Source organism: Eurypyga helias, unplaced genomic scaffold (assembly GCF_000690775.1).
Source record: "Eurypyga helias isolate BGI_N326 unplaced genomic scaffold, ASM69077v1 scaffold17007, whole genome shotgun sequence".
NCBI lineage: Eukaryota > Metazoa > Chordata > Aves > Eurypygiformes > Eurypygidae > Eurypyga > Eurypyga helias.
This window is the reverse complement of record NW_010261264.1, coordinates 92,556-116,850: the sequence shown is the minus strand read 5'-3', so window position 1 is coordinate 116,850 and position 24,295 is coordinate 92,556. Positions and strand designations below refer to the sequence as shown.

Below are 24,295 nucleotides of genomic sequence, written 5' to 3'. Positions count from 1 at the left end.
GCTATTCACTAACATCCTGAATTTATTTGACCTCTTCACTAAGAGATGGCAGGTTTCTTTTTTTTTTTTGTTGGTTTGTATGTTTGTTTGGTTTTGGTGTGGGTTTTTTTGGTTGGGTTTTTTTGTGGGTTTTGGGGTTTGGGTGTTGTTTTTTTTTGTTTTGGGGTTTTATTAAATGTTGAGGCATTTTGCAATGACTTAGTGCAATGCTAAGGATCTTCTGCCCAGTAGTCTGAGAATTTTGGGACACTTTTGGTTTTCATCTGTCCCTACTTTTTTTTTCTGTTATAGCCAGCTCCAGTAAATGGTCCATGGGGTAGTGATGAATGAATGTCAAAACAACCTTTGCTATTTCCCTAAAACACCTAAAGCTGTCATTTAAGAGGTGTATAGGTACAAGCCTCGTCTTATTCTTTTCAAACTCTGTCTTGTGAGTTAATACCGTAGTGGTTACTTGTTCCCTTAGCAACACAATTAAAACCATATTTGAAAAAAGAAAAGACACTCTTACTTTATCTTAAGTAATAAGCTGAACAGCCCTTCTCTGCTGCCATGTTCTTATTTTCAGTGAAATATTTGCTTTCTTTTAAATGAGAAGATTATGTTTTGTGCGTTTCCCTTTTCTCAACATCATGGTCATTTTAATTAAAGCAATTGCTGAAAAATGTGCACCTTTGACATGATTTGGCTTTCAGCTAATTCAGCTGAGAAGAGTTGAGCTGTCATTGTTGTCATTTGCATGGTTCTGTTAAAGCTGTCACGTAGCTGTGGCCTAATGTAAAAGGTGCATATGTTACAGGAAGCTTGGTCTGGAAGCACGGTTCTGCCTCCTATCAGGTGTGTGCTGTAGCCATCAAAGTAGGACAACCTGTCTCTCTCAATTATCTGCCTCCCTAGGCAGCATTGATAAGGGGGTAGCTTGGATTGCTGTCATGGGCTTCACTGGGTTTTGTGTGACTTGGATCCCACTCATGGTCAACAGATAAGTATCCTGCTGTTTGAAGATCTAGGCCCTGAGATCTGGACTCCAGAACCTGACAGTGCTGGGTTGTTCCTGAACAGTACCAAGGTATAGGGAAACAGGGCTTGGCTCTGTAACTCCATTGTCTTTTTACCAATGTGAGGATAAACCCAAAAAAGATCTCTAATGCCATATGTGCACTGTGGAGGGACTGTATATCTTTAAATAATTCTGGTTTTGCCTGAACACCAAAGCCGTGTGATCAAACTTCACACTCAGGGAATTACTTGTTGCTGCAAGTGGGTAGCTTAGTTTTCTTGCATAGTCAGTGAAAAAACAGACCCTTTGGGAGAGCAGTTCAGAACCAGTATTTCTCTTAGTACTCCAAGACTGGTCTCTCTCCACTGCCTAAAGACAAAGACTAAGAATACTATTTTGCTAATATATGCTCTTCAGTTAGGTAACTAAAACAGTGTGTCTTTACAAGGCAGGTATGGATAAATTAGCACTTGATTTAGCAGATCTGCTCCCTGTCCATATTCAGAAGCAAGTCGTAATGGGAGTTTACCGTCTTATTCCTTTTATCCCTGCAGAGCCAAGTAGGCAGACAGTAGACTGCTTTGTCTCTGTACCATCAACAAACAGGTAGTCACCAAATCAGTCATAATGCATAACACTACTCAAAGAAGCTAATGAGAGTCTAAGCTGAACATGAGGTGCTGTATTAGTAAGTGCCTGGTTTTGATTAGTAAAGCCTTTCATCCTGCTAAATGGTGCATGTAAGGCAAAGGACCAGATTAATTTTAGATCCCAGTTGAGCTTGGAAGACTGAACTGAGCTGATCCGATGAACAGCCGATAAACATAGACAGTCACAATGTCATTTTAACAGGATCTGTATGAAAATGAAATGTTCTTTTCCTTGAATGGCTGCCTACAGCTCATCACCAGAAATACAACTTCAGTTTTATTTTTCATTTCACGCACCAAAGTCAAGAATGCATGCTTTAAATGAGAAGCTGTACAAATAAATTCATAACATTAACATGATGCAGTATGTCATTAAAAAAAGATAAGAAATAAGGTTTGGGAATAACGTGAACCGCTTGATTTTTACTTGACTATTACTTAAGAACTTCAAATGTGATCTGTGTTAATGAAAACCACCCTACATGAAACAATGACATAAAGTAAGGGTTCTGTGCCTCTTTATCAGCATAGTAACAGCAGAAAATGCATACCACCCATTGACTGATCTCACATCACAATATTTTGATTACTATTAATTGTCACATGCCTCAATAATTTTTAGGACTCTGGTACATCAGTCCTGCTCCCACTGCGATTGGTGACAGAACTAAGCCTTCCATAGTTTTCAGTAATTACAAAATGTAGCCTTAAATGGTGAATGTAGAAACAAGGATATGTGGTTATTTACTGAGCTCTGTGTGTGGTTACAGTAGCAAAGTCCCTTGGTCTTTAGTCAAACAAATTTCTTATCCCCATTAATTTGGGTTACGTGAGAAACAAGGTTTAGCTATTCTACATTTAGAAATAAAGGATTCCTATTTAGAAGAAGGGTGAAGGGGATGATTTTGTTTGTAAAACTCTCTGCTAGGAGATCCAAACAGGATTATAGTTTCCGCATTTGTCGTTTTACACTTTTGGCTGATGCTGGTAGCTCTCTTCCTATTGTGTTTTACACATTTTATTCTTAACAGCGGGAGTCAAACACTGCTTTCAATGCTCTGCTGACTGTCTTTCTCATCCCCTTGGTACTTTTTCAGACCTGCAGCTCCCAGTTGTCACCCCAGAATGCCCTGGCCGGCCTGGGCTGCCAAGGCCCAGCACCGCAAGCAACGTGTCCCAGGGCAGCGAGAGCACTGACAGGACACGTACAGCCCATCTGCGGCACTGGTGGAAGCAGAGCACGAGCATGCTGCTGTAAGCTGATGGTACCCCACCCTCAGAAACTGCCAGCGCTTTGTCGTGCAGTTAGCAGGGAGTCAGGCACACAGAATGTAGCAACAGAGAGCACAGCAGATGGAGCACTTGGATGTATTGCATCTCTTGTGTTGTACAATGTTTGCGTCTGTAGTAGCCACACTTGCATGTGTTTTGTGTGTGAACAGCTAAGTCTCTATGCTGGGGGCATTGAAACACCTAGACAGATAAATACAGATTCAGAGACACCCCTGAACGTTTAGGTCTCATGGTGGCTGGGCTATTTCCTGCTCCCATCCCTGCCTTGCCCCTGCCACAGACACATAGATGTAGTCCTTTGCACAGCGACCCTCCCTTAAGTGAAGGACCAAGAAGTACTTGAGAACTGGCTGTCCAAATGCTGTTTACTATGTTATGGTATCTCACAAATTTTATGCTTTGAGGACCTACTATTCTGCAGATGGAAATAAAAGGTCTCTTTAAGTCTTGAGATTATTAGACTTGATATTATTAGATAGCACAACTGAGGTCCAGAAAGGCCACATATTGCCAGAGATTACACAGAAGTGGGTGGAGAGCCCTGTGTCTTTTACCAGTAGTCAGTGTCAGAGACCCATATGCCCAAGAATAGATCAGATTTCTCCAAGTAATGAGCTTTTAAATAAAAGATTTTCCCTTGTTTGTTTTGTTGTTGTGGTTTTGGTGGACTTTTTGGTTTGGTTTGATTTTTGTTGTTGTTGTTTATTTGGTGTTTGTGGTTTTGTTTTGGTTTTTTTTGGTGGGTGGTTTGGGTTTTTTTTCCTGTTTCTATGGCCACTTATTTTTGGTTGCACTGTAGGCCAGTATCTGGAGAGCTGTCACTTCCTAGACAAAGTTAGCTTGCATAATTCTGTTATGTTTAACTGATTTATCATGGGTTATTCCTAGGTGTCATAGTCTTTCATAATATTTGGAACTATAGTTTATGGATTTCATTAGGGAAAATATGCAGTATCACATGTTTGTGTCCCTTTTTTACATTGAAGAATATGCTAACAACAGTACAGTCTTTCCATAGGGTGTTTTGGTTTTTTTTTCTGAATTCACTACAAATTAGTGTTAAATCTGAGTACCTTGACTATGCAATCCTGATATTTAAGCTGCTTGTCTTTCTTTAATGTTTTTATCTTCACTCTGAATGTTCTGGGTTTGCAAAAATTACAATATGCCCACAATGCATTTACCCATATGTACTCTCAACCGTAACTCCCTTCTAACATAGTTACTTTCTATTTATGGAAATTAAGACTTAAAATACTGAAAGTAATAAAAAGACTTGACGTAAAGCTTTGTTCCAGCCTGCTTGTTTTCATCTACTGTGTTGCTTAACTCAGGGGAAAATAGGCGAATTTGCTATTTCCGGTAATTTCACTTTTCACTATTTTCTTCAAGCTTATTTTCCTCATTTGCAAAAGCACTTCATTAATGCTATGCATTTTTATTACTTTCCAGGAATCAGGAATCAGCTTCACCAGACCACAAGGACATCCTTAAAGCTCAAGACCTTTCTGTCATCATCAAAGCATATGTGCTTGTGACATCCTTAACACCTCTGCGGGCATTCATTCATTCAACCACCACTGTCTGGCAGCCAACCAAGAAGAAGCACTTTACTGTAAAGGTACAATGTTTCATTTCTGAATTTTTCCATCTTTCAGGCAAAGTAGAGAGAAAGAAAAACAGATAAAATCTTTTGTCTCTTTTACCTCTTCTTTATTTGCAGTTCACAGCTGACAGTGAATATTCTCCTCATCTACAGCTTTCATTTCTCAGAACGAATGGGGTATGCTTCATGAAGCAGGGAAGAGTTGCCCTGTGCAGGGGGGTTATGAAGGGCCCTGGGATTTGCTTGCCTTGGAGCCCATTCTTATTGGTGACGTTTGACAGCAGTTGCAAGGTTGGAGTTTTCTCTTAAACGTGGCAGTGGGGGTGCTGTCATGCAGTAAGGTCTTTTGCCCGGATATTGACAATGTTGTAAGAAACGAAAGTTGTTATTTAAAATAGTTTGTTTAGATTTCTTTTTTAGGTGCAGTAGACCAGAATGGAGGAGGGTCAGGGCCCTTCTAAATAAGGGGAAGTATACCATGGAGAGGATAGGCCTCCCATGGTCTCAATTATATGGAAAAGGATATTTTACATGTGCCTTAATTGGATTAACAGTGGACATCTCCTAGTGCCTGGAGAGACTTCTCTTTCTCCATGTCTAATTTGATGAGAAGTCCTGTGGATTTCCAAACATGCCTTCCCATTCCTTGGTTCTTTCAGCAAGGAACTGTGCTTGCAACAGGGCAGCTCTTCATGAAGGAACCACAGTTCATCTTCTTCTTTCCTTTTGAAGGACTAAGGTCTCAAAGTATAAGTGGTTTCTTGAGGTCATATAGTTCAGCTCCTGCAGCAGCCGTCTGAGGATGGGTGCACTTTGACCATGCCTCATTTCCTTTTGGGGTAGGAGCAGATCTTGGCTTTGGATCAGTCTTAGTGTTGTGGTGTCACTGCCAGGACTCCTGATGATGCTAGCCATTTGGTATGTTCTACAGTTTTAGCTCTCTCAAAGTTAAATGCCTAGTCTAAGCTCATTATCTAATTCTAGTTATTGGAGAAACAGATACCTCTAGAGGTCAAATCATCCCTCCCAATTTAGACACTAATTTTGGAATGAGATGAGTTTCCTGCTACAGGTGTCTGCTTCCTTCTGTAGGCTATGACATTGTTAGCAAACATGCCCAATTCTAGATTGCAAAATTAGGTGAGATGAACCTACTTCTCTTTCTTATCCCCTCAGAAGCTATGGAAGCCCACAGAGGTATATTATGTTGCCATCTATTTTCCTCTATTTACATTTAGGAAGACTAATGGTCACTCATTTTCAAACCTTGGGGTTCAGTTTTGTTTTGTTTATTAAAATATCATAATGTCCAGCAGCATTGCTATCGCAGCTGAAGTAAGGACTACTTTAAAGGCTAGTAGTCACCAGTAATTGCTATATGGCCCTGTAAAATAATTCCCACTGAGGGAAGACTGCTGAACAGGGTGCCAGCCACCATTTACAGAGCACTTTGGCAGCTGAAGAAGCAATAAAAATGATAGATTGAAGCAGCAGCACATCTACAGTAGTTCCAACCTGGTTACCTCTGCTGTGATGTTATATCTTCCACAGCTTTAGGCAGACTTGTCAAAATGGTAAGAAATAAACAACAAATAGGCACCACAGAAAGCACGTTTTTAGTGGTTTATAGATTGAAATGCAAATTAACAAAATGATAGAAAGTGGAGTGTATAAGACTGACTCTCAACATGAACAGTGTTTCCTATAAAGAACCTGGAGGAGTCAGGGAGTCTCTACAAGAAGTGAGAGACTGGGAAATCATGGAGTGGCCAGAGAGCACTACTGGGAAAATCACAAAGAGGCTTCTGTGCTTGGTGCAGAGGCATCAGACAGGAGATCATTAGTCAGAAAACAATACCTAGGAGAAGGTTTGAATTCAACTGTTGATGTCACTTGGGATGAGATTACATCAAGTTTCTCATAAACTTCATGGAGCTGTCAGTTGTTGCCAGTGGGATGTACACTGCTAGCAAAGTGATCTCCCCTCCCAAGGTAGTCAGTGGAGCTACACGTTTCTACCAGCCAAGGAACCTGGTCCACTAAGCTCCTAAGCTTTCAGTTTATACCAGCTCTATTGCACAGGAAGGAAAATTGCTGGTTACTTCGTGAAGTTCCAACCTGTCCATAGTCAACACAGACCGAAAGATCTCTAAGACCTGTTCTTGCACTGATTGGAATACCCATTGGTGTCACTGGGGCCTGAATATCCCTGTAGAGGAGACTTTGGTCTGGAAAAAATTGCTGGTGTTTGATGTGTTTTCCCCAAGAGTGGCTGACTGACTTATTTTTAATTAACAGATGAGAATAATTTTCATAATTGTTATTAATAATTTGAATCTGCTATTGCCATCATAGATGTCCTGCTTTCAGTAAGGTTGAGCAATAATTTAGAGACCTCTGGTCAGCAAAGTTTCTCATACCAGTATACTTAAACTGTTGTCAGTAAGAAATTTATCTACAGTTGTGTTTAACTTGGTTACAACATGGCTATCACAAACTCAGCACGTTAAGTTTAAAAGGTGATCCCCTTTGTACAACAACCCTTTATGGCTGCTAGAAGTGAACAGAATGTGGCATATATGCAGGAGAGATTTTTAAAAAGACCGGAGATGGGGTACCAGATGCTATCAAATGATTGAGAGAAACTGTAAAGAAAAATCGGGAGTTTAATTAATTCAATAATACTGCGTTCTTCACTCTTTGTTAGTAAATTGTTGTAAATTACTTTTACAACTCATATTTACTCATCCTAATCATAGTGGCAAGGCTTCAGGATGACTCCTCGAATAAGCATTGGCCAAACAGCAGTTCAGGAAGAGTTCAAGGGTGTTTTGCTCACCAGCTGCCAGGTTTTCTCTGGATTATACATATTTTAGTATCACAGTTCAGAAAGCAAAAGAAGGTAAATCCTGAGCTGGCATGAAGATTTTGTGTGTAGTCAAGGGGTGACAAAAGTGCAACTCTAGATTCAGGCCCTGGTTGGGAAGATGCAGGGGAGAGAATGGCTTTCTGCCACATGAATGTTTTGATATGAGACTTGCGTAATAGCCTTATTTCCTTCAGGAAATTTGGAAACCCTTTATTTAGACCATCTGTGTGTTGAAAAATTAATAATAAAATAGAAGCTTTCTATTTTGCATATGGTACCAATTAAGGGCTGGGTCTGTGTCAATGTATGCAATAATTTCCTTCATGTTGATTGACGTTATGCTTGTGTAGCGAGCAGAAGGCTGACACCTGAATAATTTTCTGGTTTATAGAAGTTGATGTGCAGAACAGTCATTTATGATTAATTATCCGAAGGTTTAACACACTGGGAAGTTCTTCCTTTGCCCTGCCAATAACCTTTCCCATCCTGGTCCCAATTCTTAACTATGGGATGCACTTTCATGGGCTGTAGCGGTGCCATGTCCTGCCTCACCTGGGAAGGCTCTGCTGTGCTGCTGGCAGCTTTGCACAGCCCCCATTCTGGCTCTCCGTCCCTTCGCTCCTCCAAAATAGACAGTCAGGTGCCTCCTGGATTTGAATTCCTGAACTGATGGTCTAGCATAACCCTCGATACCCTCAGCTGAAACTATGGCTTTAAGTGATTTTCCAGTTGTGCAGTGAAGTAAACATAATTTATTAAAGCAGTTTGCTGTTAAGCTTGCTGTGGTATAAGTCACTATAACTGTCGCTGAAATGCTCTCTCTCTGTATTAAGCATTTGGAAACTTGAGTAAAGGGATATATTTTCTATACTTAACGTATTTGTAAATAAAACTGGACCCTCACCTACCTAGGAAACACATCTTTTCATGTGTCATGGAGGCCTGACTTAAAGCCGAACACCGTGACAATTAGGTTGCAGTATTGCCCTCAAGTGGCCGGTTTTGATACTACTTCAACTAATTGCCGCAGATCCTTAGTGTGAGATGGAATGCAAACATGCAGGTAGATAAAGATCAAAATGCTTAGAAACAGAAGAAAGGCTCAGAATTTTTTCTCTTTGTTTTATTTTTGAATTCCATATTCTTTCACTGCAGCTTAGCAGGAGCAAATACAAAAGACAATTACCATCAACTCTTAATCAATTAGATTGCAGGGTTATTGGGGAATAAAATTAAATTTGTTCATTAGGTTCTGTAAGAACTTAGCATATGCATTTCACTGATCCTGCAAGTAGCCTGTGTAGAGAATCAAATGCTGTACAGCTCCTCTTCCTGGGAGAGTGAGCATAACAAAAATGCCATCTCTCATTTCTGTCCTCATAGTACCTACAGTCCTATCATTTCTCTTTTCACTGATGTAAGAACGAAAGTCTGTCTGGACTGGGGGAGATCAAAGACATGCTCAGCCTGACATTCTGTTTCTGGCAACAACCAGGCAAGAAAGCATCATGAAACTGTGTAACAGGACAAGCATAAAGTGGTACTTGTCCCTAGGCAGACTATAGCTATTTCTGGTAACCTGCAAGGTTAGTAACTCAAAACTGGAAGTGAAATATAAATCTTTATTTTTAATAAGGTCCAGTGGACTTTATGCCATGCAGCTCTCTGCTATATTTTTTAACCAATTAATGCTTTTTGTCTCCTCAACATCTTGAGGCAATGAGATGCTACAGATTATTTGTGTTGCTTAAGAAAGAATATTTGTTTGCTTTAAAACTTCTACCTGATTACTTAATTTTATATCCCTAATTCTTGTCTTAAGAGAAAGAATGAGTAATACTTGCTTCTTTCCCTTCTCCATGTCTGTGCCAGTCTCTCATGCAGTGCACAAATAAAGTTAAGATTTTTCCTTGAGTTCTTTTTGTCTCTCCTCATTATGAACATTCCAGTTTAGGTGGTAAGAGCTTTAGACCAACTATTCTTTATAACGTGGATATGTCATAACTAAGTCTCTAAACTGTTAACCAGGCCCTGGGCCCTCTGCTTTTCTCGGGGTCCATAGATCCTCTTGCTCTGGCTGTTCAATCCAGGCAGCTCTGTAAGCATGCCCTTCTGTGCCTCCTAACTTTCCCAGACCTACCTCCCATTATCCTGATTGTTCTCAGCTTTCCTTTTGTGCTTTCCAGCTTCCTTTTCTCAAGCTGATCCACTTTTGCTTCTTACTGCAAGCTGGAAATACTGTTAGTAAATAATCTTTACTTTTCCTCTGAGAAGTCGATGCTGGTTGAGGAAACCATTTTTGGTTCAGACTCAATTAAAGGGCCCAGTTCAGTGGCTGATGAAGCTAGTGAGCAGCTTTTTGTCTTTGGAGTTAGTCTTGAGAGCAAGGATCTTGAATGGAAACCTTTCTCAGATGGCCTTTTGTCCTCCATGTAAATAAGTTATAAAAGTGTTAAGGGTCAAGTGGTTTTATTGTCCTGATCTATTAGATAACATATTTTTTTAAAATCTTGTGTAAAGAAAACAATATACATAAATGGGAAATTTATTGTATAGAATAGCTGAATCATACCCTGGTTTCCTCCTTCATTGAGTGTCATGTTAGTGCTGCAGAGAAATGGCACATTGTAACAATAAATAAGGGATGGAATAAACAGACCTACCTAAAGCTACAATAAACTTATGATTAATTACTGAAGTGTTTTCTCTGTGATGTATTCTGTAACCATGGTTGATTATGAATACATTTTCTCCCATTACTTGTCTTAGGACTTTTCCTATATACTATGATCAGTGGAGACGTCTGCCTGTGCTAGCAGGCAATATAGGAAATAGCTTCATTGCAAAATATAGTTTCTCTGGCCTTCTATGTGGAATAATTCTGCTTTCTTGCAGACTTCTTAGCTATTTATTTATCTCCATACGTACAGCCAGAAAGATTCTTTTTTCTGTATAAAAGAGTATTTTTACATCTATTTAGGATTACTTACACTCAAAAATATTTAGACTTGGTGAAGAAATTTCACCAAATATAAAGCCTGTAAGAAGAATGAATGTACAAAAATGAACTGAGAGTGTAGAGCCTATACTGAAAGTTGTCAGAGATTGATTGAATTGATTCAAGCGAAAATATCCTCAGCTATTTTCAAGGAGAGTCAATTACAGTAAGTCTTTTGAGACCCTGCAAATCCAATTGATCAGAATGAGTGCAGCAGCTCCGATTCATAGCAAGACAATCTGGTGAGGACAGCCTTTGTTACTTCAGAAAGGGTAATGTCTTGAAGCAAAAGGTCATGTTTGGTTCCACAGACTTAAACTTCGACTTCAGATATAATCCTGATAACTTTGTTTGCCATGTAGTTTTGAAGGCTACAACTAGGAATCAGCAAGGTCCTTTCAAAATCTATTCATACAAATCCTGTAAAGGATGATGCACCAAATCCCAAAACATAAACCTCAAAATTGCACTGAATTACTCAGTAGCCCAAATGGCCTCGTCTTCTACCTCCTTGCCCCTTGAGTAAGTTCAGAGCTCAGCTACACCTCCAAAGCTGAGATAGGAAAAAATTGACAAGTCCACGTTGTTTAACCAAAACCAAGATAGAAGTGTCTAATTGATGATATGTAATTAACTGTCAACCGGTAAAAATAATACACTCACTGTCAATTTCAGTAACAGAACAGGTAAACCACGACACCAGACACTTCAGAAATGTTAACAAACATTGCACATTTCTAAACATCCTTCTATAAATACCCTCTGAAGCTGTAGTCACACCCACCCACGTTTACACAGACCCTATACACAGGCAGCTCGAGTTACAAACAGCCCCGCTATCCTGATTCGCAGCTTCCCTGCTTGTGTGCACTCCTTTTTGGAGAAGTGGGGCCTCCATCTCTGCGTGTGCCCATTTCACATGCACCCACATAGGACCCACCTATGCCCACCCTTACACACTAGTATTCCCCGTCGTCTAGGCAGAAGCTGTGAGCTGACTTCTGGCAGTGCCTGACCAGGTTTTGACTGCTGCTGTTTCCACTGCAAATTTTCATGCTGCTTTAACATCATTTCCCAAGCTGACTTCTCCCTGGTTTCCAAAGCCACTTTGTAATTTCCTGGTTACTGTTTAACCTCACTGATGGTTGCCTTCCTCTTTATCATGATAAGTTTGGTTCAGACATCCTCCCAGACAGTTCTGTATATTCCAGGCACACACGTTCTGTTGTCTGTGGGTGGGCTGCATGAGCACTCCCATGGTGTATCTCCTACCTGTCTTCAGTGCCTCATTTAGATTCCCTGTACAGTCACTGGAGGAACAGAGCAGGTTTAGATTGCAATTCGTGTCACCGTTTTGATATGTCTGCCTTAGGATGGCATAAATCATACTCTTTAAGCGTCTGTGTTCTGCGGTGAGGTATAAAGGAACCTAGACATTGAGCTCATACACAGACATAAGCCATGTAGTTTTGTAGGGTGGGGTACCTCTACAGATTCTGACATCTGAGTGAGTTGTCTCCTTTCAGCTGCACCTCCAAATGCCTATTACAATCAACAGAAAGCTAATCAACACAGACAGTGAAGGTAGCTGTGAAGAAAATTAACTCTGTCCTGACTAAAACCAGCACCGTAGTGTTTTAAGTTTGCATTTACTGCCATTCCTAAGGTTAGTTAAGGAAAATCTTTCTCATTTGTCTCATCAAGAGGCAAGACCATGTTAGGACTGAGGTAGAAGGCAATCTCAGAAAGACGGCCACAGTTCGTTTTTATGCTCTTTCTCAGAGCAATCCTCAGCTGACCATTGAGCTAGCTGCCCCAGGCTGCCCCAGCAACTCTCCTAAGAAATCCATTTGCAGAAAAATTGCCAGAGGAAAATCCTCTGAAGGGAATTACTACAGTCACCATGGCATCCAGCCCTGCGGGTGCCGCACTGATCCATTCTCGAGTGCCCGTGACTCTGTGCATGAAGCTTGCAAATGAGAATTTCTTTGTCAATTAAATTGCATTTTTTAAGTGTGTCAGGCCTTTAACTGATGGTTCAGTATATTTTTGAGGAGCCCAAGTGATCAGTGTAACTGACATCATAAACCTTATTTTAATGACTGCAGATTTTAAAAAGTGGATGTCAAAATGGGTAGAGAAAAAGCATTACAAAACTAACACTGAGTTAGCCAAATTTTTTTTTTTCCAGTGGCTTATGCTAAATCAAAAGTAGTTATCAGTGAGCGAAAGGTCAGTAAGTTAAAATTAATTTTAAGAATATTTCCAGTTCATTCTACCTTTACAGAAAATGTGTGCTTGATCCATGTAATTTACTGCATTTACACACATCTGTAGGGCATTACGTAAAGATGTGGAACATACCTCCAACTGTGTGCATCCAGCATGTGCTTGAAAGGCTTCAAGATCCTGAGAAGTTTTGCAAGTCTGTATACAATGGTGTCATTGTACAAAATATATGTGCATGTCTGCATTAAATTTTACAGCTAAAATTTAATCCCTATTCCTCTGCTTAAAAATTTGCCAGCCAGAGGTCAGCTTTCCATTAGACGAAATTCCTGTGATTGCCACCAGTTTTTTCCATTCTGTCCTCTTTTTACCATTCACTGTTGCTCTTAATCATGCTCAATCAATGATGAGATTGAGTCTTCCTGGACATGCAGTCTGTTTCCTCTGAAGATGAAAGAACCAGCATTGGTGGCGATCATCTAAAGAAACCTTCAACTCAGTAACTTTAGTATTTTGCAGTTGAACACAGATATTTATATGTCTTTGTCGAGCACACTCAGAAGAACCTGGAGTTACTGCAGGTTTTTCACACTTTATCACCCCAAATCTATACAATTTACATTTGTCCTATCAGTCCCTGAGAATCCTATAGAATCCATAGAGTCAAGCCTAACCTGAACTTGTTTAAATAGGATGTTTTTTCATTAATTGGAATTTAACCTGAAGTATTCATCTCTTGTATCTGTTGGTCCTGAATCAGCCTGACTAAATATTTATTTTCAGTCATTGGCTTAGAATAAACATTGTCCTAAAACCTGATATCCCTAATGAGAACCTGTTGAGCAACGTTTCTTTTCTAGTCTGGCCAAGGAGAGCTGTAACTAAAATGCAGTTTCTTGGAGAAGTCAGTTTTATTTTAATGCCTGTTGTGTTGGAAATAGTTGGCTCTTATAGCCAACAGCATGCTCTGAGTGCAAATAGGGCAAATCAGCCTGTCTTTCATCAGTTCTTACTAGAAATATATGCATTGTGTATCCTTTGTGTTGAGGTGCTTAGGAATTGATTTATGGTGTGGAGCAAATGACCTAATGGGTTTTTTTTCTGCCCTTCTTGTCCTTCATTCCAATAATCCCCTCTCTCCTAATGAAATTCTTCAACTCCTTGTTCCCTGTGCAGCAAAATAACACTTCTCACTTAGCCCCTCAATACCCACTGCAGATGTAGGAAATCGGATAAAAGGTGCAAGCCAGTGTAGCAGGCATGAGTGATGTACAAGATCTGGCAGAAATGCTGGAAATAGTTGTCAAATTCAGGTGAAGAACCACCATGTAGTCCCACCTTGATTCTATGAGTCTTCATTTTAAACTTTTTATTTCACATGAACAGTTTAATTAATTAGGTTTGGCCTGAACAAGGAACTGAAGTGGGACACTTTCACTCAGGTGAATTTAAATCAGAACTGATTTGAAAAATGTGTCGTTTCCTGGTTTTAATCTTTGTACTACTCTGTGGAGAAACACTGACTCCTCAGCCTGTTGTGGCAGTGAAGCGGAGGGGAATCTGAGGATTCACATAATCTCTTTCTAAATAATAGTTTCAGGGCTCTTTTACCCTAGAAATCCATGGAAATGCAATACACGTGGAAAACTTTTTACAGCATAAAAATACAATGTGATATAATTCAAGATTTCAACATGATGCAAATATCCAAAGAGCAGAGTTGAGGCTACATGTGCAACCTTTATTTTTGCAATTTTCTGGAAGTCAGAGGTTTAATTTTGTAACTAGTCATATATACTGTTGTCATTTATTTTTTTCCTTCTACCATTTCACATAGCTTTATCATAAAGAGGAGAAAAAGTCCTAGGCACTGCAAACCTTCAGACCAGATCTGTGCATGGGGGCACATTCAGTAATGTGTCCTTGTGACACATCTGGAATACTGTGTCCAGTTCTGGACTCTTCAGTGCAAGAGGGGTGTGATGCGAGTCCAGCCGACGGCCACTAAGATGATTGAGGGACTGAAACATATCTTAAATGAGGAAAGGTTGTGAGAGCTGGGACTGTTTAGCCTGGAGAAACTTCTCAGGAGCTCAGGGGGATCTCACCAATGTGTATGAATACCTGAATGGAGGCTGTAAAGAAGACAAAACCAGACTCTTCTCAGTGGTGCCCAGTGACTGGACAAGAGGTCATAGGCACAAACTGAAACACAGCAGGTTCTTGCTGAACATCAGGAAATGCTTTTTCACTTTGAGGGTGACTTAGCGCTGGCACAATTTTTGCAGAGAGGTTGTGGAGTTTTTATCCTTGGACTTATTCAGAATCTGTCTGGGCAAGCACTGTAGATGACCCTGCATGAGCAGGGGGGCTGGACAAGATGACATACAGAGGTGCCTTCCAACCTCAGCCATTCTGTGGTTGTGTGGTATTGTGATTCTGTGATCATGCATTAGAGCCGAAATACCATATTAAAGGTTGTTATGGACTTCTGCTAAAGGCTTGGTTAACCCATCTGCTGTGGATACTTTTTCATGACTGTAGTAGTCAATGGCACCTAGAGAGATGCCAACCACATTGGCCCCTAGTGGGGTAGTCTACAGAAGGCTGCATGCTTCCATCATGTTACCCCAGAGAGACATGTATGAGTGAGTGATAATAGAAAATATATAATGGCATTTTTAAGTCAATTTAGTAGAGAAATTTCTGGAAATAACTGAAAATTTTTCTTTTCTGAATATCAATACATGTTCTTTGTGTGCTTTATGTGCTTTAACTGGTTGGTAATATGGTACTATTAAATTGTCTAATGGTTTTACGTAGTTCAGACATTAATTGGATGTTGTGCCATGTGATAACTAATGGAAATACAGTTCAAAGGCAGCCCCTTTCTTAGCACAGAAGACTCTGATGCAACAAAACTTGCCTGTGTCCCACTCCTTGCTGGGACTTTGTGTTGCTCCAGTTGTTTCCCTGAATCTCTGTCTGAAGTGATGAGACAGGTGAATTCACATGAGTGATGAAAGCAGCTGAGGACAGTGTTGTGCAGGCCAGCGAATATGCCACTGGCAGGATTCACGAGTCTAAAAACCTCAACATGTGCAAGAGTTCAGTCGAAACACAGGCTGTGGTGGCTAACCCTTTTTTCTTCTGTATTCTATTTAAAGCATGTTAACCTGCGGTAAGGATTCATAGTCAAGGTCAAGTGGCACAGTACGTTAACAAGGGAAAAGGCATTTACTTTGTATGTGCTGCTACCTGCTGCTGAAGGAGTGTGTGTGTTTTCCATTGCCTAGAACCAGTTGACAGAAAAAGGTTTTATCAAAGTAAGCTTAGACTGTGAGCAATATTTTTAAAAAACATTAATACCGAGTTTGTTCCTCATAAACTTATTTGTAAATAAAAAGTCAATCTCTACTAATAATGCTGCATGGAGCTTTTCATGCCACTTTGCCACTGTGCAAATGTATAAGAGCTGAAGTGTACATTCTAAGGCAATTTTTACTTCTACTAGCCTTTTAATTTATGCTCTTAAGCATTGATTTACTGTAAACATTCAAAAATATATGTCATCCCTTTCACAGCTGCAGACGTTTTTTGAGATGTTCTTCAAAAGCAGTTCTCCCCAACAAGCCTTCAACAACATGAAGGAAGCTATAAGCAAACTTCTACTTATAACTGAGGTCTTCAGTGAATCATCTGCCTCAGGACCAAGTTCTTTCAATCAGTAAGTGACTTGCAGTGTCATTACTATGCTGTTGTCAAGATAGCTCCTTAGAACAGAATAAAAATTGTAGAGGATACATGACTCCTAAAATTTAAAAATCCTCTCTATTTCATACTTACTTATAAAGTGAGGACGTGCTGCATTTAGGGAGTAAAGCTCTTCAGTATCCACAGTGTTTCTAGATTATGAAAAGGTTATGATGAATACTTAGGACCAGATGTTGTGTCCTGATTAAGTGTTTCAGGCAACACAAGTAAACAGAAATCACTCACAATTAGGCTAGTCCTAAAATATAAAGCTGTACTTCGAGCCTTCTGTCAAATATCAAATATTTAATGTTAGAGTAGCCCAGAGTCTTCAGAACTGGCTGTGGCAGGCAATCCAAACAAGAGACACTGTAGAATACTTTATGAAATGTACCTTATGAAATATACCTAGGCAGCAACAGACACATTTCAGTGGGTGTTAAATCATTGTAATCACTTCTATTAGAGTGTTACAGTTCTTACACATAAATCCACATTTATTTTGTAATGTTATTACTAATTAAAATTACTATTTGTATGTCATATCCCTGATGTTTTTATGATAAATACTAAATAAGTTAGTATTTATTATGCTTATATGTTTTATGAAGCTATTTGAGAACCCAGGTGTTTTAGTAGCAGTAACATAAAGCTCATTTTTTGACTTATGCAAGTTGTGAATAAAGCTTACATTGTGAGTAGAAAGGGTAGCAAGGAGGGAAGGATTGTAATGAGGATGGAGCTATTTTGACAGCTCCAAACTCTTAACATATTTTTTTATGAATGGGATGGATATCTCTTGTTTATGAAACTCAAGACTTGCTTAGAACTCCTGGCCCATGTCTTCAAACATCCCCATAGCTGCAGCACAACTCTGGCTTCAGTGAGTCTAGAGAGTTTTGCCATCTACTGACCTCCACATGTCTTCAGAGCTTTTGCAGGACCTCATTCGCATCAAAAGGCATTTCAACCTCTGGCGTAGTTCACCTCCCTCACTGGTTGACCATAGAAACATACTTTAATATAGCACTGTTTTCATCATCTCACAGTCTGATTCCATCTATGTTTAATGCTGCTGGCTCTTAGAAATTTTATTTATTCTGTATGGCATGCTGTCTCTTGACGTACGTGTGTACATTCATGTGTGCGTTCTCTGGACCTGTGTGTGTATGCCATTGTAGCATAAATAGGGACATGGTTTAGTGGTACACCAGGCAGTATTAGGTTTATGGTTAGACTCAATGATCTTAAAGGTGTTTTCTAACCAAACTGATTCTATGATTCTGTATTTCACAACAGTACCTAACCTCACTGAATCAGATTCCTGTTATATTTTATTTCAGATGCAGCCAATGTTTTCAAATGCTAACCTTTGACATTGGGTTCGGCACCTCCATATACCCAGTAGTTCTTGAGGTGAGAAAATTACACAAATTCTTGCTTGACCCAAAAAACTTACAACAAAAAGAACACAGCAGGGAACCATCTTTGATAGGTACCCTCAAATCTCTGAGAAATGTACAGACACATTAATACTAATTTTGCCTAGAAGTGGAGAATTGCTGTGGAAGAAACTAGTTTTTAAGGGACAGAGTTACTGTGATGAAGTTCACCACACCATTGAAGTATGCAACCCTTTCCATTTTGGCATTAAAGGTCTATCACCCCAACTAAATATCAGCGAAATAAAATCCATAAGAAACATTGCATGAAAGTAGAGTTATGTATTAACTCTGCCAGAACAAAAATGAAGGAGGACATTAAAATACAACAACTGGCTTTTAATACAAATGTAAGTTCTCCATTAATTGTATTGTACTTCTTCAGTTCATGACCTGCTTTGACCTCCACTGTGCAGCCTTCTTCCTGGATGATCCTCAAGGCCCTCAAAACCAGAGAAATGTGACCTGTGGCATAAGCTCACTGTGCCAGTTTTGTACCACACCTTCCTCGGAACAGCCTGGCTAGAAACAAAATCAGTACTGCTTCTCATTGCCCCTCTATATACATAGAAATATGTATACGCCTAGGTATATACAGTCTTTGACTATATTTATGATATACAGAAGGCCCAAAAACATTAGTAAATGTATCTTGGGAAATTACAGGAGAACGCTTCTAAAATAAATATTTAGTTAAAATCTGTTCCAGTTTCTAGTAACAACAGTGCAATTCATCACTCCGTCCTTCACACACAAAAAAAAGATCCTTCAAACACGTAGGAAAAAAGGACATATGAAAGAAAGTTCACACAATTTTAAAAATCCATTAAGGTGATAGCCTTAATTAGTCTGACAGGACTTGTTTAGCTAATATAAGAAATGTGACATGTCATAACTAATTAATAATCATATACCAGGCTGTTAAAAATTCTCCAAGTTGTGTAAAAAACTAAACAGAAAGCATAAAGTATACCTGCCTGTATAGTAGCCTCAACCAACAGCCATAATTTATGAATGTACAGTAAAACTGTAGGGTTTAATAGTTTATTATAAATATACAAATTATTCTAAAAATAATGGTTGATAATTACTATGACAATTGACTTTGAACTGTATCCCTTGGAAACTGTAATATGCACACACACACACACCATGCAGCTTAACGTTGTGTTTATGCTAAATAATAACTCATTTGTGGTATATAACGAGTTTTGTCATTGTGTTTATATATTGTAAAACTTATACTTTCATCTGTAGTAGCTCCTGAATACATGAGTTTTTCAGGAGTTATGTTAACATATAAGCTGACATTTTATTTTTTTAATCAAATTTCAAATCAAACACAAAAAAAAACCCTCACATGGGAATGCAATACTGTACTCTATCCACTGGAGGTCAGCAAACATTGTGGTTTGTAGTTACCACACAAAATGGGGTCAGCATTTGTTACATTGTAATCCCGTCTGTTTTATTAGTGTTATTATGACACTATGTTATTATAGTGTTACTTCTTTTTTTTTTTTTTTTTAAATAGTTCCAGTTTGGGCTATGTGGTTGTAAGAAGACTGGACTTGATATTCAAACTGTAAATTCTTTCATTGTTTTCCAACAGGTGCATGAAAACTTTGATTTTCAAGATGAAGATGAATCAAATATTCAGGACCAAACTTTCAAAGAGTTTCTTTTTGAAGATACTTTTAAATTTCTCTTATCTAATGAATCCTCAACATCCAGTTTCATAGAAACATTACAAAAAATATATGGAGCAGCTGTGAGAAAGGTAATTCATTCCACCTTTTCTTATTACTAACTATTTGAAAATCATAGAATGGTTTAGGCTGATCAAAGATCATCCAGTTCCAGCCCCCCTGCCATGGGCAGGGACACCTTCCACTAGATCAGGTTGCTCAAAGCCTTGTCCAGCCTGGCCTTGAACACTTCCAGGGATGAGACATCCACAACTTTTCTGGGCAACATGTTCCAGTGCCTCACCATCATCTCCATGAAGAATTTCTTCCTGATATCCAATCTAAACCTCCCCACTTTCAATTTAAACCCGTTACCCCTTGTCCTGTCACTACAGGCCCTTGTAAAAAGTTCCCCCCCATCTTTCTCGTAGGCCCCTTCAGGTACTGGAAGGGGCAATAAAGTGTCCCCCGCGCCTTCTCTTCTCCAGGCTGAACAACCCCCACTCACACGCATCTTTTGATGCAGCCCAGGATACGGTTGGCTTTCTGGGCTGCAGGCGCATACTGCCAACTCATGTTGACCTTCTCATCAGCCAGCACCCCCAAGTCCTTCTCCTCAGTGTTGCTCTCGATCCACTCTCCCCCCAACCTGTACGTGTGCTCTGGATTGCCCCAAGCCAGGTGCAGGACCTTGCACTTGGCCTTGTTAAACTCCATGAGGTTTGCATAGGCCCACCCCCTCAAGCCTGTCAGGATCCCTCTGGATGGCATCCCTTCCCTCCGACGTGTTGACTGCACCACACAGCTTCATTCTAAATTGTACGCCTTTCTGAAACTGTTGGTGACAACTTACAGAATGAAGGATTTATTTAATCAAAACTATATGTTACTGATTTCTGTGGAATAAAAGTATAATTATATTGAACAATTGAATTATTTAAATAGAAATTCACTCTCAAATTTTGTCATTCCCCAAAGTACAGTACTTTAAAGATGTATGTAAAACTTTAACAGAGTAATTTCCCCACCATTTTTTTAGATGATGTTTTTTAATATACAGGTTTATGTGTTTTCATAAACCTAGAATTGATTAACTCAGACAAGTAGATTCAGGAGCATCAGAATTGGATTTTGTTTCCTTTGACTTTGTGTCTTATTCTAAATATAAGATCCAATTACAGTTTTTTACATTTATACGATCTGTATAAAGTTTGCATCACTAGTAAAGACAATTTCTGACAACCTGGGATCTCCTTCAGCAGTATTTTTCTCAGTCTGGGCACTTTTAAGGATGCATTTCTGAGGAGCACCCTGCTTGCAAGACTTAAAGGGCCTAAATTATCCATGAGGCTTGCCTCTCAGACAGGTGTGACTAAAAGAGGGTCATGAGTTCTAAATTTATGACAGGATAAAGTAGGAAGCCGCGGACATATGCACAAGTATGATACAATTACCTATGTCTGTCTTCCATAGGACACCAGACCACATTTCAAACTGTCCCCTTCATTGTCTTACTTTAAGCAGCCTTTTCCCATGGTAGTTTGTGTGGATAATTTTCTACATAAAACTAAGGCACAGTCTACTTTATTCTAGACTCAGAAATGGGAAGAGCTATCAAGGAGCTGGCTTTACATGACTTTGGATGAAGTCAGGGCAAGTTGAGTGCTGCTGTAATGTGTTCTTTTGATCACCAAAGGGATTGGGGTCTAACGAAAGCACATTGCTTTCCATGTGGTTTCACCAGAATATGCTGCCCTTTCCTTCATAGGATGGAACTTACCACAGAGAAGATGAGCAATGTTTGTCTTTAGAAGAGATAAATTCAATGATTACTTTCATAAAGGAGCTGAAGAGTCTTGGACAATTTGAGCTGGTAAAATAAACAGGGTTTTGCTGTATTGTATATATATTTTATGCAAATCTCAATGTTTCTCCTTCATTACCATTCTTTACTCTCTCTGGCACATGTATTAGTCTGGATGGACAGGGAAGCAGGAAGACAGGTTGTGCTGATTTTATTTTGGAGGATTTTTGGAATTTAAGTTAAAAGAGATAAAGAATAAAACAGAGAATTTGTGTTGAGGATTCATTGAAAAGGGCAGCTAAACCACAGAACAGAAAATAGAATGAAAGGAAAAGGTGAAAAATTATGTAAATTACTAATTACTTGGTAAGAAAATAGAATTACAATGAAGCAAAGCAGGTGTGAATGGAAGAACTGGAGACAGTACACACTGAGATCATGACCAGAGAAAAGATGTAGATGGAAAATTGGCAAAAAAGCGCAGGTTGACTATGTAATATGTCATCTTCTTCACACCCTGTTCATTTTTGAAGAAGAACAGAAATGGAGGAATAATAGTTAGTGTCTCTGAATAGGAATGGCAGTTAATGAGAGAAGTGACAAGCATGTGGGAAATAAAAGATCTGCAACTATATCTGTTTTTCAGAAAGTTTGCATGGTGTCAGGATTTCTTCTAGACCTCCTGAATAAATACCAGGGTTGGAGACTGATGGGGCTTTCTGAAAAGAGATTTATTTGAATAGATCTGGAAGTTGAATCAGAGGCAGAGGAGTTAGACTTCCATGACAGTACTCATAATCCTGATTAGCAAGGCTGGGAAAGACAGTAGTTTTGTCTACTGATCATTAATATGTATCCATCTGTATGCTACATACACTGTCTTCTGATCATTTCTCACTTCTGTTCAGTTTACAAGTATTATAATCTGTAGTCTCTAATCAGTGTCTCTCTTCTCAGCTTTTCCCTTCTGCTGCACCCAAGATTCAAACTTTACTGCGTGACCTTTATCACACGGTAGACCCAATGATGCGGCTTGGTTCAGTCCTGACTCTGCATTGGTTGCTTTCCAGTTTACTTGAACAATTCCAGTTCATGACTAAAGAGGCACATACAAATCTTTCAGAATGGTAAGATAGCTATTATATGGTATTTTTAGGGTATTTTCTCAAATTATATTAATTGCAGTAGCTCCAGTGATTTTCATAAAAATTAATCCTGCAGTAGATGTTGGTGGATTTACAATATTTGAGATGAAGGTCCATCATCCCATCATGGAGCTGGGTTTCTACATAGGACAGTTTTGTCCCTTTGCTTCTCTTTCTAATACAGAGGACTCTGGGTTAAAGAATTATTTGGAACTACGGTGAATTTTTTTCTAGGAAATATGAAGTAAATTAAGTAGGTTGTTTCTGAACAACTGTAAACTCAAAATTAGGAGTGCTTACCAGGGTTAAGGGTGTCTCTTAATTTATTAACCAATTACAAGCAAAACTGTAAAGAGAATATAAAATTTCAGGTGAAGATTTTTCCAAAAAGGACTAATAATGTTGAGTGGCTCTAAATTTTCTGCCCATCAAGAGACAGGTCAGAAAGCATTATACTCTGGAAACCTCATTTTAACTCTTCCTGAAATGCTTGACTAATACTGTAATGACAAGGTTAGATCCACTGAGTTTTGGCAAGAATTTTTTTTAATAGGGAGGGAGGGAGTAAAGAATGAAGGGAGGGAAGGAGAAAAGTTGTGGTCTACTGTATGTTTAGTATAAAATCTGTTAAAATGTGTTTTCTATGCTCATTATCTCTTGGCTAACGACATTTCTTACACACGTATGCCATACTTGTTCACTGGCTACAGGCATATGTGATTTTGCAAACAAGGGCTGGAGAACAGAGGTACATTAGGCAATGTGTATATTCCATTCCACTGAGTCTCAAGTTAAATGTGTGAATGACATTATTTTGTACCTTTTGCTTGGAGAATGCCATTGCAACTATGTAAAGCGTTTTTAAGATTTCTTAAGTTTTAATTCTGTTCCTCATTGAATTGGGTGTGGTTTCAGCAAGTCAGTAGTCATCTATATCTTTGTTTGCTTAGCTTTAAAGTGGAGCTTATACTTTAACACCTTGCTACGTAACTGTTTATTAGTGTTTTGAAAATACACAGTTCCATGAATGTGCTAAGTATTGTTGTTACTTGCGGGCCACTCCAGGAAAAGTAACTCAAAGTTGCAGCTGCTTGCATTCATGTGTAAGCCCTTGCCCTTCGGCCAAAATATTTAGGTTTGCATATCAAAGCATACCAACCTTTAGCAGCTTTCTGTTCTAATCTAAGCTGTGCCACTCACTCACTTTACGAAAGCCCCTTGGCCTCTTATTTTGATTCAAGCTGAACATTATTGTAGGTGTATAAATTTGTAGAAGCACCATGAACTTTCTCCAGGGCATATGCCAATCTGTTTCTTTTCACTGTCTTTTTCTGCAATGGCTAAGTTAATAATGCCACTCTGTTCATTCACTGTATAAAAAAACCTCCATGTGTTTTGACATTGCTAAATCATAATCTTCCATTTCTCTAGCTACATGCATGTGATGGTGATGCATGTGTCAGATATGCATGTAATTATGTTTAATTGCAAGGAAGAAAGAGCTTAATAGAGCTTACTCCCTAAATAACTCAGGTATGCATTCTCTTTGAGCTTTGAGTAATCTTTTTTGAGATCCCCAGCTTTGATGAGTTTGTATATCAGAACAGTTCTCCTGAATTTCTTCAGTTAAGGCCGGGTTGTTCGGTTGATTTACTTAACAGTTCTTATTTGTCTGACTACCCAAAATTGGTATTTCCATGTACAAAACCCAGTGATTTGCATAGCTGACTGTCGAACCAGACAAGATATTTACTGTAAAAATAACAACTTCTTACTTAGGTCTTGTACAGTTGTTTTGTTCACCAATCATGAATCCAT

The 24,295-nt window shown here is 39.1% G+C and overlaps 1 protein-coding gene across 1 annotated transcript in view; it reads left to right on the top strand.

Moving 5' to 3' along the window:
• The first annotated feature begins 1,517 nt into the window (after window positions 1–1,517).
• CPED1 (cadherin-like and PC-esterase domain containing 1) overlaps window positions 1,518–24,295 on the top strand; it is a 95,800-nt gene continuing 73,022 nt past the window's right edge. The window contains exons 1-8 of the mRNA XM_010155321.1: window positions 1,518–1,560; window positions 2,682–2,904; window positions 4,396–4,564; window positions 16,230–16,372; window positions 17,742–17,814; window positions 19,453–19,620; window positions 21,297–21,401; window positions 22,290–22,459. Coding sequence (XP_010153623.1) covers window positions 1,518–1,560; window positions 2,682–2,904; window positions 4,396–4,564; window positions 16,230–16,372; window positions 17,742–17,814; window positions 19,453–19,620; window positions 21,297–21,401; window positions 22,290–22,459 — 1,094 coding nt within the window. The remainder of the gene's footprint in view (window positions 1,561–2,681; window positions 2,905–4,395; window positions 4,565–16,229; window positions 16,373–17,741; window positions 17,815–19,452; window positions 19,621–21,296; window positions 21,402–22,289; window positions 22,460–24,295) is intronic.